The 13,624-nt window shown below is 37.2% G+C and overlaps 1 protein-coding gene across 1 annotated transcript in view; it reads left to right on the forward strand.

Moving 5' to 3' along the window:
* Nucleotides 1–4,162: 4,162 nt before the first annotated feature.
* The window catches only part of myom3 (myomesin 3), a 126,835-nt gene continuing 117,373 nt past the window's right edge, over nt 4,163–13,624 (forward strand). Inside the window, exons 1-2 of the mRNA XM_073925535.1 lie at nt 4,163–4,209; nt 9,399–9,529. Of these exons, the coding sequence (XP_073781636.1) occupies nt 9,423–9,529 (107 nt within the window). The 5' untranslated portion in view covers nt 4,163–4,209; nt 9,399–9,422. The remainder of the gene's footprint in view (nt 4,210–9,398; nt 9,530–13,624) is intronic.

Genomic DNA, 13,624 nt, shown 5'->3' on the forward strand with positions numbered 1-13,624 from the left:
TCAAATATAATTAGTTTCTTTACTTTTATAAAGTAATCGAAAAGTTGTGTAACTTATTACATTTTAAATAGGGTCATTTGTAATCTGTAATCTATTACATTTCCAAAGTAACCTTCCCAACAGTGCTTGAATCGCAGGATTAAATGACATTAACATTAAAAAAATTAATGAAAAAAAACATGTAATATTATATAGATGTCACAGTTTTTGTATTTTTATTTAAAACTTTTAAAATTGTTTTAAAAAGTCGATCTATACACAGTATAGACATTAATGAAAATGTTGAGGAAAACATTCAAAGATTAACTAATTCTTTGTCATGAAAAATAAATAGATTTAAATACAAAACACTAAAAAATCAACAACAACAAAACTTATACAATGATTCTAATTGTGCTTTTTACCATGGCACAATTAGAATAGCAAGGATTGGTAGTTAATGCTGTTTAGGTCTGTGTATCTGTCTGTCTGTCTGTCTGTGCATCTCAACAAGGCTAGAATTGTGCTCTGATCTTTCTGTATCTCCAATCAGCTTGATAGATGTTGCCTGAGTTAATTAGATGCTCACGCACACACACACACTCTTCATCCACTTCTGCATGTTAATGTGATCTTTATGACTGGCTGTCTGAAAACGAGCGTCTGCGTTCAGTAATGAAAGTCAGTATTTGTCAGCTTGATGTAGATGCAGACCTTTATAAGCTGTAGAGCGTCAACACAGAAGTTCTGCTTATAACACAGCACTTTATTATAACGTCAAAGCACACAGAGGACACGATTATAATCGCAATCTTCAATATGAATTCATGCACGATATTGGATGATGGCGATGCTTTGAGGAACAGATTCACACGTTTTTAGCATCGCATGTGTTGAGCTTCAAAACATCTGCAATTATTTGTGACTGCATGATTTGATGTCTGTAGATTTCTTTGGTAAATAACCGGAGTTGTTGTTGTCATCGTTTAAAACCATTCAAATACACTGACCGGCCACTTTATTAGGAACAACTATCCAGCTGCTCATTAACACAAATTTCTAATCAGCCAATCACATGGCAGCAACTCAATGCATTTAGGCATGTAGACATGGTCAAGACGATCTGCTGCAGTTCAAACTGAGCATCACAATGAGGAAGAAAGAAGTGACTTTGAACGTGGCATGGTTGTTGGTGCCAGACGGGCTGCTCTGAGTATTTCAGAAACTGCTGATCTACTGGGATTTTCACGCACAGCCATCTTTAGGGTTTACAGAGAATGGTCTAAAAGAGAGACATTCACTTTTCAAATTGCATATTTGCATTCACTACTTACTTTTATTTTTAAAATATCTTTATTATCTGTTTCTTGTCCTGTCTCTGTCATTCTGTTGCACTGTAGAAGCTCTGTCACCAAAACAAATCCCTCGTATATGTGAACATACCTGGCCATAAAGCTCTTTCTGATATTTTTGTCTAGAAAATGCTAGAATTTTTTAATATTTGGACTTGAAATGAGATTTAAAAAATTTAAATAAAGGCTTTTTTGCTGTATTTAATTCTGCTTTGAACCATGTTTGAAAGCCCATGTAGGTTGGTAGTTAAGATGAGTGTGTGTGTGGTCAGACATTGTGTTCGCGCATCTCTCAACAAGGCCAGATTTGTGCTCTGGTTGTTTCTGCTCCGTCACAATGCGAACAAATAAAGCTCTCCTGCAGTTTATTCTTAGTCTCAATGTCACGTATGAAACAGTAGAAGCTCTGCCATTGTTTACTGTGGTATTTGAGCAGCAGGTGTGGCAGTAAATGCTTATAAATAACCCCATCACACACACACACACACATCTGTTCACACACACACACTGCTCAATGACATCTATAGTCTCTCTCCATGAGATGAGCTGCTTTAAAGCTGCAGATAAATGTCACTTATGACACATTAGTGGAAATCATCATTTCTGAGTCGCAGTGTTTCTGCTATAGCACTGCTTCTGATTGACATTTTAAGAGTTGTGCATTTTTTAACAATGTTATTAATGCATTTGATGGAGACAATGTCCAAAAAAAGCAGTATTTCAATAGTGATGAGAGTTTTGATTTGAATATATCATTGCATCAAATTTTAATTGTTCATCATTAGTATTATGAACTCCATTAGAATTGTGTAAGGAATAATTGCAACCCTGGCTCATTATTAATACGTACCCCTATATACATTTCTGGAGAGCGCCAAATACGTCTCAGAAGGTACTTTATTTGCAGTGTTTGTTTTTGTGAATCCACCAGAGGCCGCTGTGTATGCTTTTCAGATCTCAAATTTCTCTCACAAGTGTCATTCATGCCTGCTGTTCTTGCGTAATCCACCAGAGGCCGCTGTGTACACTTTTTGAGATCTCAAATTTCTCTTGCGAGTGCCATTTGCTCCCGCTGTTCTACATAAATCCACCAGAGGCCGCTGTGTATGCTTTATTCAAATCTCAAATTTCTCTCAGGAGTGTCATTCATGCCTGCTGTTCTCACATAAATCCACCAGAGGCCGCTGTGTACACTGAGATCTCAAATTTCTCTCGCGAGTGTCATTCACTCCTGCTGTTCTATATAAATCCACCAGAGGCCGCTGTGTACACTTTTTGAGATCTCAAATTTCTCTCGCGAGTGTTATTCACTCCTGCTGTTCTATATAAATCCACCAGAGGCCGCTATGTGTGCTTTTTGAGAGCTCAAATTTCTTTCAGGAGTGTCATTCATGCCCGCTGTTCTACATAAATCCCCTAGAGGCTGCTGTGTACTCTTTGAGATATCGAATTTCACTCGCGAGTGCCATTCGCTCCTGCTGTTCTACATAAGTCCACCAGAGGCCGCTGTGTATGCTTTTTTTCAAATCTCAAATTTCTCTCACAAGTGTCATTCATGCCTGCTGTTCTATATAAATCCACCAGAGGCCGCTGTGTACGCTTTTTGAGATCTCAAATTTCTCTCGCAAAATGCCATTCGCACCTGCTGTTCCCGTATAAATCCACCAGAGGCCACTGTCGACTGACTGACTCACTGACCCTTCCTCCTCCTCCTAAACCCAACCAATAGTGTTTTCAAAAGCACCGATTTACCCGGCCACCCACTTCCCTAAACCCTACAGACAATGTTTGCACAAGCACCGATTGACCCACCCACCCCCTTCATTAAACCCAACCGACAGTGTTTTCAAAAGCACTCCAGAAAAAGAAAAGCCTCTACCTGATTTTACCACGTTTTCAGATTTTACCACACTCTCACCCAGTTATTTTGTTATTAATTTTATTTTTCGGCTTTTGTTTTTGTGTTATCTGCTTTTTGAAACCGTTCTTAAACAGACTTGAACCCCGTCGTCGCAGTCAACTCCACTCTGCATCTCAAGTCCACTGATATACACGGCGAGCTACTGAACAAACTGGTAACAACGGGAAAGCTGTCTACACGAAGGATTTACTACTGGATTATTTCCTGCCTGTTAGGTATAAACTGTTCATTAGTGGTAATAAAGTAGGATCTTATTCTGCATCCCTAATCCTGCCCTAATCCTAAACCCAACCTCTACCTTACTATTACCCACTAGTGACCATCTCTCTCTCATTAGCACAGACAGCCCTGAGGGAGAAGCAGCCATCCATTAGCCATTTAGAGTATTGAATCTGCCACTATGCTGACACACAGGCAACTGTAGCTCCGCCCTCTTCTTGAGTGGAGCACAATCTCATTTAAATTTAAAGCGACAGTCACCAAATTGCCTCAATTAGGATCAAAACCTAAAAGGGTCCGGTTTTAGAGAGTTAGAAGACTGTATCTGTGTGGTATTTCTAGCTGAATCCCCACACAAACACTCTATGGGCATCCGCAATACATTTATATCATGTAAAAGGGGGCATAATAGGTGCCCTTTAATGCATTTTTATGCATCCTTTCCAGATCTGAACAAGTGCTGCTCGCTCTTCTGTGTTTGTGTGTTTCTGTCAGAATGAAGAGATGATGTTGTGACTGCAGATGAATTCTTCAGTAATGCAGGGTTCAGTGGTGATCTGAGCTCTTGATGCATTGTTTCCACAGGTCCTTCAGTGTGTGTGTGTGCGTGTGTGTGCGTGTTTGTGTGTGTGTGTTCACGCATCTCTGACTCCTGCTCTTCTATATTTACCAGGACAGTGAGTGAGATCTCATCTCCTTCAGTCAAAGCACACAGTCTCAGAGTCCTGCCTGGAGAACGTGAGTACTTTTATTGCTTACACTAATCCATATCTGTTTGCTTAAGGTGTTTTAGAGACTTCCAGTTTTATTAATGCAAAAAAAATCTGGGTCATCTTTTATTTTAAGACATAATACTTGCTATTAACAAGCCATTAACTACCACATTTAGCTTAATAAACGATTAAAAAGCTGCTAATTAATAGTTAGTAATGTAGTAGTTGTGTTTAGGTGTTGGATATATTAGGGAAGAAAATTATGATCATGTTTTATAATTGCTAATAAACAACCAATATTCAGGGCCATATAGAATCACAGTTTATTTATTTATTTATTTATTTATCTATTTATTTATTTATTTATTTATTTATTTAATTTATATATTTATTTGTTTATTTGTTTTCTTATTTATTTATTCATTTATTTATTTACTTACTAATTTTCTTATTTGCTTATTTGTTTATTTACTTATTTTTTATGTATTTACTTATTTATTTAATTATGTATTTTATTTATTTATCGCTATTTCTGTGCAGAATTTTGTGGTAAAAAATAAAATAAATTAATTAATAAATAAATTAATAAATTAATTAATTAATAAAAGATGGATTTTTTTCAAGATTTTTTGGGGGGACTATAGCAGCTGAAAGCTTAACAAATCAGATAAAAAAGATATCTTGTTATTTTTATCTGAGGTGTACAGTATACACTGCAAATGCAATTAAAATAACTTGTTTGGTAAACATTCTGACCCAAAGGAGAATGAATGAATGAATGAATGAATGAATGAATGAATGAATGAATGAATGAATGAATGAATGAATGAATGAATGAATGAATGAATGAATGAATGTTTGGTAAACAAAGCAAGTTTCTTATTTAATATATCTACTAAAAGAGAGAAAATATTGCTTTACAAACTCTATCATACAAAACTCATCTAAACATTTGCATGTTATTCAGTATTATAACTATAAATAATGAATGACTGGCTCAAAAATCTGTGGGATTCTGTGTGCGTACATTCTGTCTGGTCATACCCATATCTAAATAGTACAGCAGGCAATATGGCAGTGTTGACCTCATTCTTCACATAGGAACAGGCGCTGACATTGTGATCTTTTGGGTCAAGACTTCCAGTCTAAATCACTTCCATTTATTTTTAGACATTACAGATAGCTTGTTATGCTGCTTGATGTTGCAAACTGATATTTTCCTATTATACTATTCTACTTTTCATGCATATCCATGAACACACTTGTTTGAATGTTTTCTTCCATTTATTATTCCTAGTCATTTCTTCCATAGGAAGCTGAATCAGAGGTCCTAAAACAGTCGCAAAAACGAGCACACCTCCGCATTTTAGAGTAAGGTCGATAGTTAATAATGGGATTCGGTATTTTAAGGGCCATGAAACCCCCTCTTTCAGTGCAAGTCTACCTCAGAATAAAAAAAAAATGCTCCATGATGGGCTCCTCTGTGAGCAGAGGGAGGAGTGGGCGTGGCCAGCAGAGCAGGGGAAAAAGAGGGGAGCGAACAACTGTTGTCAGCTAACTCTCAAAATGAGACACAAACCATGAGGAAACCTGTGTTTTTATAGTTTACAAAGTTAAACTGCAAAGAAATAAGCAGTGATTTAATCCCCTGCTACATCTGTTATTCATAATTTCATATACACACACAACCACAATTAGTTATACCATCATAAAGATAATCGTGTTTATATAAACACTATAAATGGAGGACTTCTCTCCTCCTGGATCCTGGGTCTGAATGCAGACACAGTGGATAGAGGTGCAGCAGGTCTCCTGCCCTGTCTATTTCAACCATTAGCCCTGCCGGTAATCTGGATGATTTTAAACAGAGGTGAACACAGCAGCATGGATATAGGTGATGTGTCTGAATAGTAACGAACTCAACTGATAAAAGACAAAGTCCGCCATTCTCTAATTCTCGTACAGGCGTGTATCGGCCCTGACAGAATCGCAGGGAAACACATGCAACAAACCCCGTGGATCATGGAAACAAACACACTCGACCCGTGCAGTGCAGACGCGGTCACACTCAGTCATTGGGTTACAGCTTGGCAGGTCCGCCTAGCCTTTGGAAAGCACCTGCTCTCATGAATAACTAAATTTGCAGCATCTTCTCATTGGATAAGAAAACTCCGCTATGAATAATAATGAGCAACATGTGTCATCACTCCACTAGCAGATTTGCGCTATGTCACTCACTGATTTTAATTCTGCCCCAATGATGGTGTTAATCCCGGAAGATGAAATTAGCTGACAAAATTTCAAAATAATCCCGTTTTTACCACAATTAAAGCTGACAGGTGCTGATGTTGCCTTAACTGATGCTCAACACACAAATATGTTAACATCTCATTAAAGTCCTCTAGGGTTTCTTGAACTTTTAAACTGACGCCTAAAACAAGCCTAATCTCAGAGGCAAACTATTCATTATATCTTAACTTTAGTGGACTGACAAACAGTCATATACTGTAGTTTCTTTATTTTTCACTACAGTAAACTTTTTATTGTAGTATGAAATGTTCTATTTATTGTATTATTAAATGATTAATAACAGGAACTAAGAAAAGAGATCATATCTCCCCTGTCCTCGCCTCATTGCACTGGCTACCTATAAAATACAGGGTTGATTTTAAAATTCTTCTTTTCACTTACAAAGCTTTGCACAATTCTGCCCCAGCCTATGTCAGCGAGCTTATTAGGCCATATACAGCTTGCAGATTGTTAAGATCACATGATCAGTTTCTTTTGTCTGTCCCTCGGTCTCGCTGCAAGTCAAAGGGTGATCGAGCTTTCAGTGTTGCGGCCCCAAGGCTCTGGAACAGTCTCCCACTGAACATCAGAATCTCTCCTTCTTTGGATGCTTTTAAATCTAACTTAAAGACATATTTTTACTCTCTTGCCTTTGACTGATGCATGCATGTTATTTTTTATTATTTATATTTTAGTATTACTTTTAAATATATTTCATTGTATTTTAATACCAGTTATTTTTAGTTTTATTGTCTAGTTTATTTTATTGTAAAGCACTTTGGATCAACTACGGTTGTGTAAAATTGTGCTCTATAAATAAAGTTTGCCTTGCCTTGCCTTCTATAGATGCAGAAAAATACAGTATTGGATCATTGGGTTAGGTTGCTACAGTAGCTGTTACCAATCATAACAACTATAGAATACCAAAGCAGATTATTTACTTTACTATAATAGAGTCCAAATACAGTAAAGTATTTTCTACAAATTGTCACCTTGGAAGGTTCTTTCTGCATTCTGAATAATTTTTTAAATATAGCAACTATACAATCATCACAGCAGATTATTTAAATACTTTACTATAGTACAGTTCAAAACACTACAGTATTTACTACAAATGACTAGGCCTGCTATCCATTGTTTACCATGTTATAATTGTTACCATAGCAACTATATAATCACCACAGCAGATCTTATTTAGAAATATTGCCTTCACTATAGAATTTCTTCAAGGTTTGCATTATTTTATCTGTTGGACTGCGTGTGATATTTCTCTCTGATGGCAGATCAGTTTTAATATGCAGTAAAATGATCAAACACATTCTTGGTCTGGAGCAGAGTGTAATCCTGGTAAACTGGAGGATAGCCGCGTCTGCAGTGAGAGTGAGCGCAGGTGTTGCTGACTGTACTCTGCTGTGTTTTTTTGTGGTAAATGAAGCCATCCTTCAAACGTGACCTGATTCTGTTGAGTTCGGCCGGCGTGTGATTTATGACTCTCATCGAGAGACGCACAAATAATCAATTATTATTCCCGCAGCAGCTCGCAGAGGGACTCTCAGTGTTCTTGAACTCTACTATAGTAAAGTATTTAAATAATCTGCTGCTGTGGGGGTTTTATGGTTGCTATGGTAACACGTTTATAACAAACAAATTATACTAGGTCTGTAGTCAATTGTAGTAAACACTGTAGTGCTTCTGAACCATACTATAGTAAAGAACCAATAATTAATTTGTTGTGGTGATTCTATAGTTCAGGGGTGGCCAACCCTGTTCCTGGAGAGCCACCTTCCTGCAGATTTTAGTTGCAACCCCTTCAATCAAGCTGAGCCCACCTCATTCAAGAGATCTCGGAGCGATTGTTTTGGCGCGGATCTGAGCTCGATTGCTGGATTCACACAAACATATATATATATATATATATATATATATATATATATATATATATATATATATATATATATATATTAGGGATGCACGTATATATATATATATATATATATATATATATATATATATATATATATATATATATATATATATATATATATATATATATATATATATATATATATACATATATGTGTGTATGTATATATATGTGTATATATATATATATATATATATATATATATATATATATATATATATATATATATATATATATATATATATATATGTATATATGTATATGTATATATGTATATATATATATATATATATATATATATATATATATATATATATATATGTATATGTGTATATATACATGTGTGTGTGTATATATATATATATATATATATATATATATATATATATATATACGTGCATGTTTGTGTGAATCCAGCAATGTATATATGTATGTGTATGTATGTATGTATGTATGTATGTATGTATGTATATATATATATATATATATATATATATATATATATATATATATATATATATATATATATATATATATATATATATATATATATATATATATATATATATATATACGTGCATCCCTAATATAAATATATATATATATATATATATATATATATATATATATATATATATATATGTATATGTTTGTGTGAATCCAGCAATCGAGCTCGGATCCGCGCCAAAACAATCGCTCCGAGATCTCTTGAATGAGGTGGGCTCAGCTTGATTGAAGGGGTTGCAACTAAAATCTGCAGGAAGGTGGCTCTCCAGGAACAGGGTTGGCCACCCCTGAATATATATACGTGCATCCCTAATATATATATATATATATATATATATATATATATATACAAATATAAAAATAAATTTGCTGTTAATTTTTTTGGTCAGTTGTCACACAGACTATGCTGATAAGCATGTGTGCAATAAAGATCAAACACTTGTTCTTCTGATAGTAATGTTGTGTGTGTGACAGATCTCCTGTTCTTCTGACAGCAGTGTGTGTGTTTATCTGAGAGCATGAAGAGCAGAAGTGTGACCCAGCGCTGTGTGGAGGAGCAGACGGGAAAGATGACCAGCAGCATGGAGACGTCTAGACAGATCCAGAAGAAAACCTTCAAATCCAGGTATACACACTTATTTCTTCACTTCTGCATAGAGCGGAGAGTGTAGGATGCTGATTATGAGTGTTAAAGTGTATAAGGGCATGATCATTATTCATGAATTATGATTCATGCTATTTAGCACTTCTTTTAATAAATTGTTTGACTTTTTCAGTATTTGCTGCCTAATCACTGATGCAAAAACGGCCAACACTATACAGTAAAAAAGTGAAAGTGAATAATAGACAAAGTATTAGTATTAAAAATAGGTGGCATGGTGGCTCAGTGGTTAACACTAGCCCCTTTCACACATACAGACCTTTCCGGAAAATTGCCGGCAATTTTCCGGAAAGGTTGTATGTGTGAACAGGTCCTTATTGAATATACCGGTAAATTCGTTCAGGCTATTTTCCGGAAAGAGAAGTTGTAAGATTACCGGCAATTTGCCGGAATGCTGCGCTGTGTGAATGCAGAAGGAAGATTCCCATAATAAGCGCGTGCTTGTCTAGAACGTGCTGACGTGAGACGTCTGCTTTAGCCAATCACAACAGTCAGACGCATTTACGTCCGCGCGGTTTGTGAGAATAAAAGCCTTTGAATATTTTTCCAGACACATTTAGCTGCTAGAAGTTAGTCAGATCACGTTTATATGTTCTTCTTAATGCCAACTGTGTAAATAATCATCGATGAAATGCTTATGATAAGCCGTTGTTTGTTTACCTTCAAGCTTTGCGTGCGCCTATGAGCGCCTGCACACGCACATATTATGAGAATCTCGACATGCGAAAGTGATCCTGCGAAAGTTGTTCACAATATTGATCATCCACAGAGTTTGTAATTTAGTCAAATGTTTACAAACACAAGCGCAGCCGTTTAAAGCTCATTTGTGGTGAATGATGTCAGAATTTACCGGTATTTTGGAATGGATGTGTGAATGCTCTTTTCCGGAAAATTTCCGTAACGTCCTCGCCTGTGTGAACAGCGCTTTTTTCAATATACCGGTAAAGTCGTTCCGGAAATTTTCCGGATATTTACCGGTATCACTGTGTGAAAGGGGCTACTGTCGCCTCATGGCAAAGAAGGTGGCTGGTTGGAGGCCCGGCTGGGTCAAATCAAAATCAAATCACTTTAATTGTCACATCAGCAGCAGCACTTGTGCAATGAGAAGTGAAAAGCTTTGGTGCTGGCTCCAGACAATGCAAAATACAGATGCAAATACAACAACAGCAGAGGTCGCGTTAACTGAATATTTTCCATCATTGACGGATTTTTTTCATCTGAAGGTGATCCGTCATTTTGACAGATTATGCTGAGAGGGAACTATTGTAATTTGTTGCTGACTGTAATTCCCACTCCTGTCCAGCTGATGGCGATTGTCCTTCGTTTGTCTCCTCTTGTCACCGCTGTGTAGTTGCAAAAACAGACAAATCTGCCAACACTCCTGATGGGTCAAATCTGACCCATCTCCCATATCGTTCTATGTCCTGGAAAACTCCCGGAATTCCAGCACCTCCCCCCGCTCCTCAGCTTTTTGGTACAGTCCCCTTGCGCACCGAACACAACGCGCAACCGTCTCCATACCTGCTTTGCGTCTTTCAGTTTGCGCGCACCACACCTACCTCTCCCGCTCTTCACTAGCTAAAGTGGCTCTAGTAATTCCGGTCTCCAGTGTGGCAGCAGAACGCGGCTTCAGCCTCCAGAACAAAATGAAACTATCAAGGAAAAGTCGACTTTCCGAGGCAAAGACACAGAATTTAATGACAACTGCCTCTGCATCAGTCTCCCTTGATGCGCTTGGTTACGCACAGGCAAGCACCCAGTTCAGGTTGACGCAGGAGGAAGATGAGTTAAGGCAGATAGGAGTTTTTGTTCGTTTGTCAAATAAATGAATGATTTTGCCTATATGCTCGTCGTGCAAGTTCATTATTGAAATTTGAATGAACAAAAGCAATTAGAATATATGCTAATTAAATGATGGTCAATAATACGTTATGATGGAATTTTTACAACCCTCTCCGTCAAAATGACGGACAATGAGAAAGTCTAACGCGACCTCTGAACGACAAAATACAGACAGTGCAAATAAAATGACAGTGCAAAATCCAACAGCATAGTCCAAAAAAAACAGGATAATGTAAAATTGACAGTGATATGTACAATGAATAGGTTTCCACATAGCTGTAGGCAGTATTGTTTCAAGTATGGATTGGTTAAAGTGCGGTGCATGCTACGTATTGATGGTGTGCAGTGAGGGTATGGAAGAGTCTGTGTGGAGTGTGTTAAGTGTTCATCAGCCTGATAGTCTGAGGGAAGAAGCTTTCCTTCAGTCGGCTGGTGCGTGATCGGATGCTGTAGAACCGTCTGCCTGAAGGTAGCAGAGAGAATAGTATATAGCTTGGGTGGCTGGAGTTGCTGATAATTCTCTTGGCTTTCCTTTTGCACCGCCTGGTGTAGATGTCCTGGAGGGAGGGAAGCTCACCTCCTACTACACGTCCAGCAGTTCGCACAATCCTATGTAAGCCTTTGCAATTGCTGCTGGTGCTATTTCCATACCAGGTGGTGATTCAGCCAGACAGGATGCTCTCCACAGTGCAGGTCATTTTAGTTGTCATTTCTGTGTGGAGTTTGCATGTTCTCCCCGTGTCGGCGTGGGTTTCCTCCGGGTGCTCCGGTTTCCCTCACAATCCAAACACATGCGCATATAGGGGAATTGATTAACTAAATCTGCTGTATAAAACATATTCTGGAATAGTTGGCAGTTCATTCTGCTGTGGCTAACCCCTGATGAATAAAGAGACTACGCCGGAATAAAATGAATGAATGAATGGTATTAAAAAATATTAGAAAGACAAAGCAACAGTATTGAAAAGATGATCATTTTAAAAAGGGATTTGCATCCATTCATTTGCTTCTTAGTGCAGCACAGAATCATTTTTGTGTCTAAATTGTGCTCTACTGGATACTATACTTAATTGTTTAAACTATAAATCGGACCTCACTTATCCAATTAGGAATCATAACTTAATGATTGTTTTATTTGAATTATGTGTTTTATTAGCTACAATAGAAACTTAGAAATTGGTGTTTCTAAAAAATAATTGTTTTGTTTACTCAAATTATTATTTTGAGCAAAATCCATGCAATCTTGTCCATGCATTAGTCTGCATAGTCGTCATTTGCAGTCACCGGCCACTTTATTAGGTACACCTGTCCAATTACTCTTTAACACAAATTTCTAATCAGCCAATCACATGGCAGCAACTCAATGCATTTAGGCATGTAGACATGGTCAAGACGATCTGCTGCAGTTCAAAGTGAGCATCAGAATGGGAAAGAAAGGGGATTTAAGAGACTTTGAACGTGACATGGTTGTTTGTGTCAGACGGGCTGGTCTGAGTATTTCAGAAACTGCTGATCTACTGGGATGTTCATGCACAACCATCTCTAGGGTTTACAGAGAATGCTTTGAAAAAAGGAAATATCCAGTAAGCGGCAGTGGACAATAGAAGATTGGAGAAACGTTGCCTGGTCAGATGAGTCTTGATTTCTGCTGCGATATTTGGATGGTCGGGTCTGAATTTGGCATCAACAACATGAAAGTATAAATCCATCCTGCCTGATATCAACAGTTCAGCCTACTTCCAGCAGGATAACACACCATGTCATAAAGCGTGAATCATCTCAGACTGGTTTCTTGAACATGACAATGAGTTCACTGTACTCAAATGGCCTCCACAGTCACCAGATCTCAATCAAATAGAGCACCTTTGGGATATGGTGGAACGGGAGATTGGCATTGGGATGTGCAGCCGACAAATTTGCAGCAACTGCGTGATGATATCTTGTCAATATGGAGCAAAATCGTTGAGGAATATTTTCAGTACCTTGTTGAATCTCTGCCATGAAGAATTAAAGTAGTTCTAAAGGCAAAAGTGGGTCCAACCCAGTACCAGTAAGGTGTACCTAATAAAGTGGCCGACATATACAGACTAATGTTATATTTATTTCTAAATATAAATGATAGCATGCAAATTATCACACCAGCTGACCTGCAAATCCAGTAAAAGTTTGTGTTTAAAATGCCAGAAATATGGAATTTAAACCTTATAATTAAATACA

Source organism: Danio rerio, chromosome 16, assembly GCF_049306965.1.
Source record: "Danio rerio strain Tuebingen ecotype United States chromosome 16, GRCz12tu, whole genome shotgun sequence".
Classification (NCBI taxonomy): domain Eukaryota; kingdom Metazoa; phylum Chordata; class Actinopteri; order Cypriniformes; family Danionidae; genus Danio; species Danio rerio.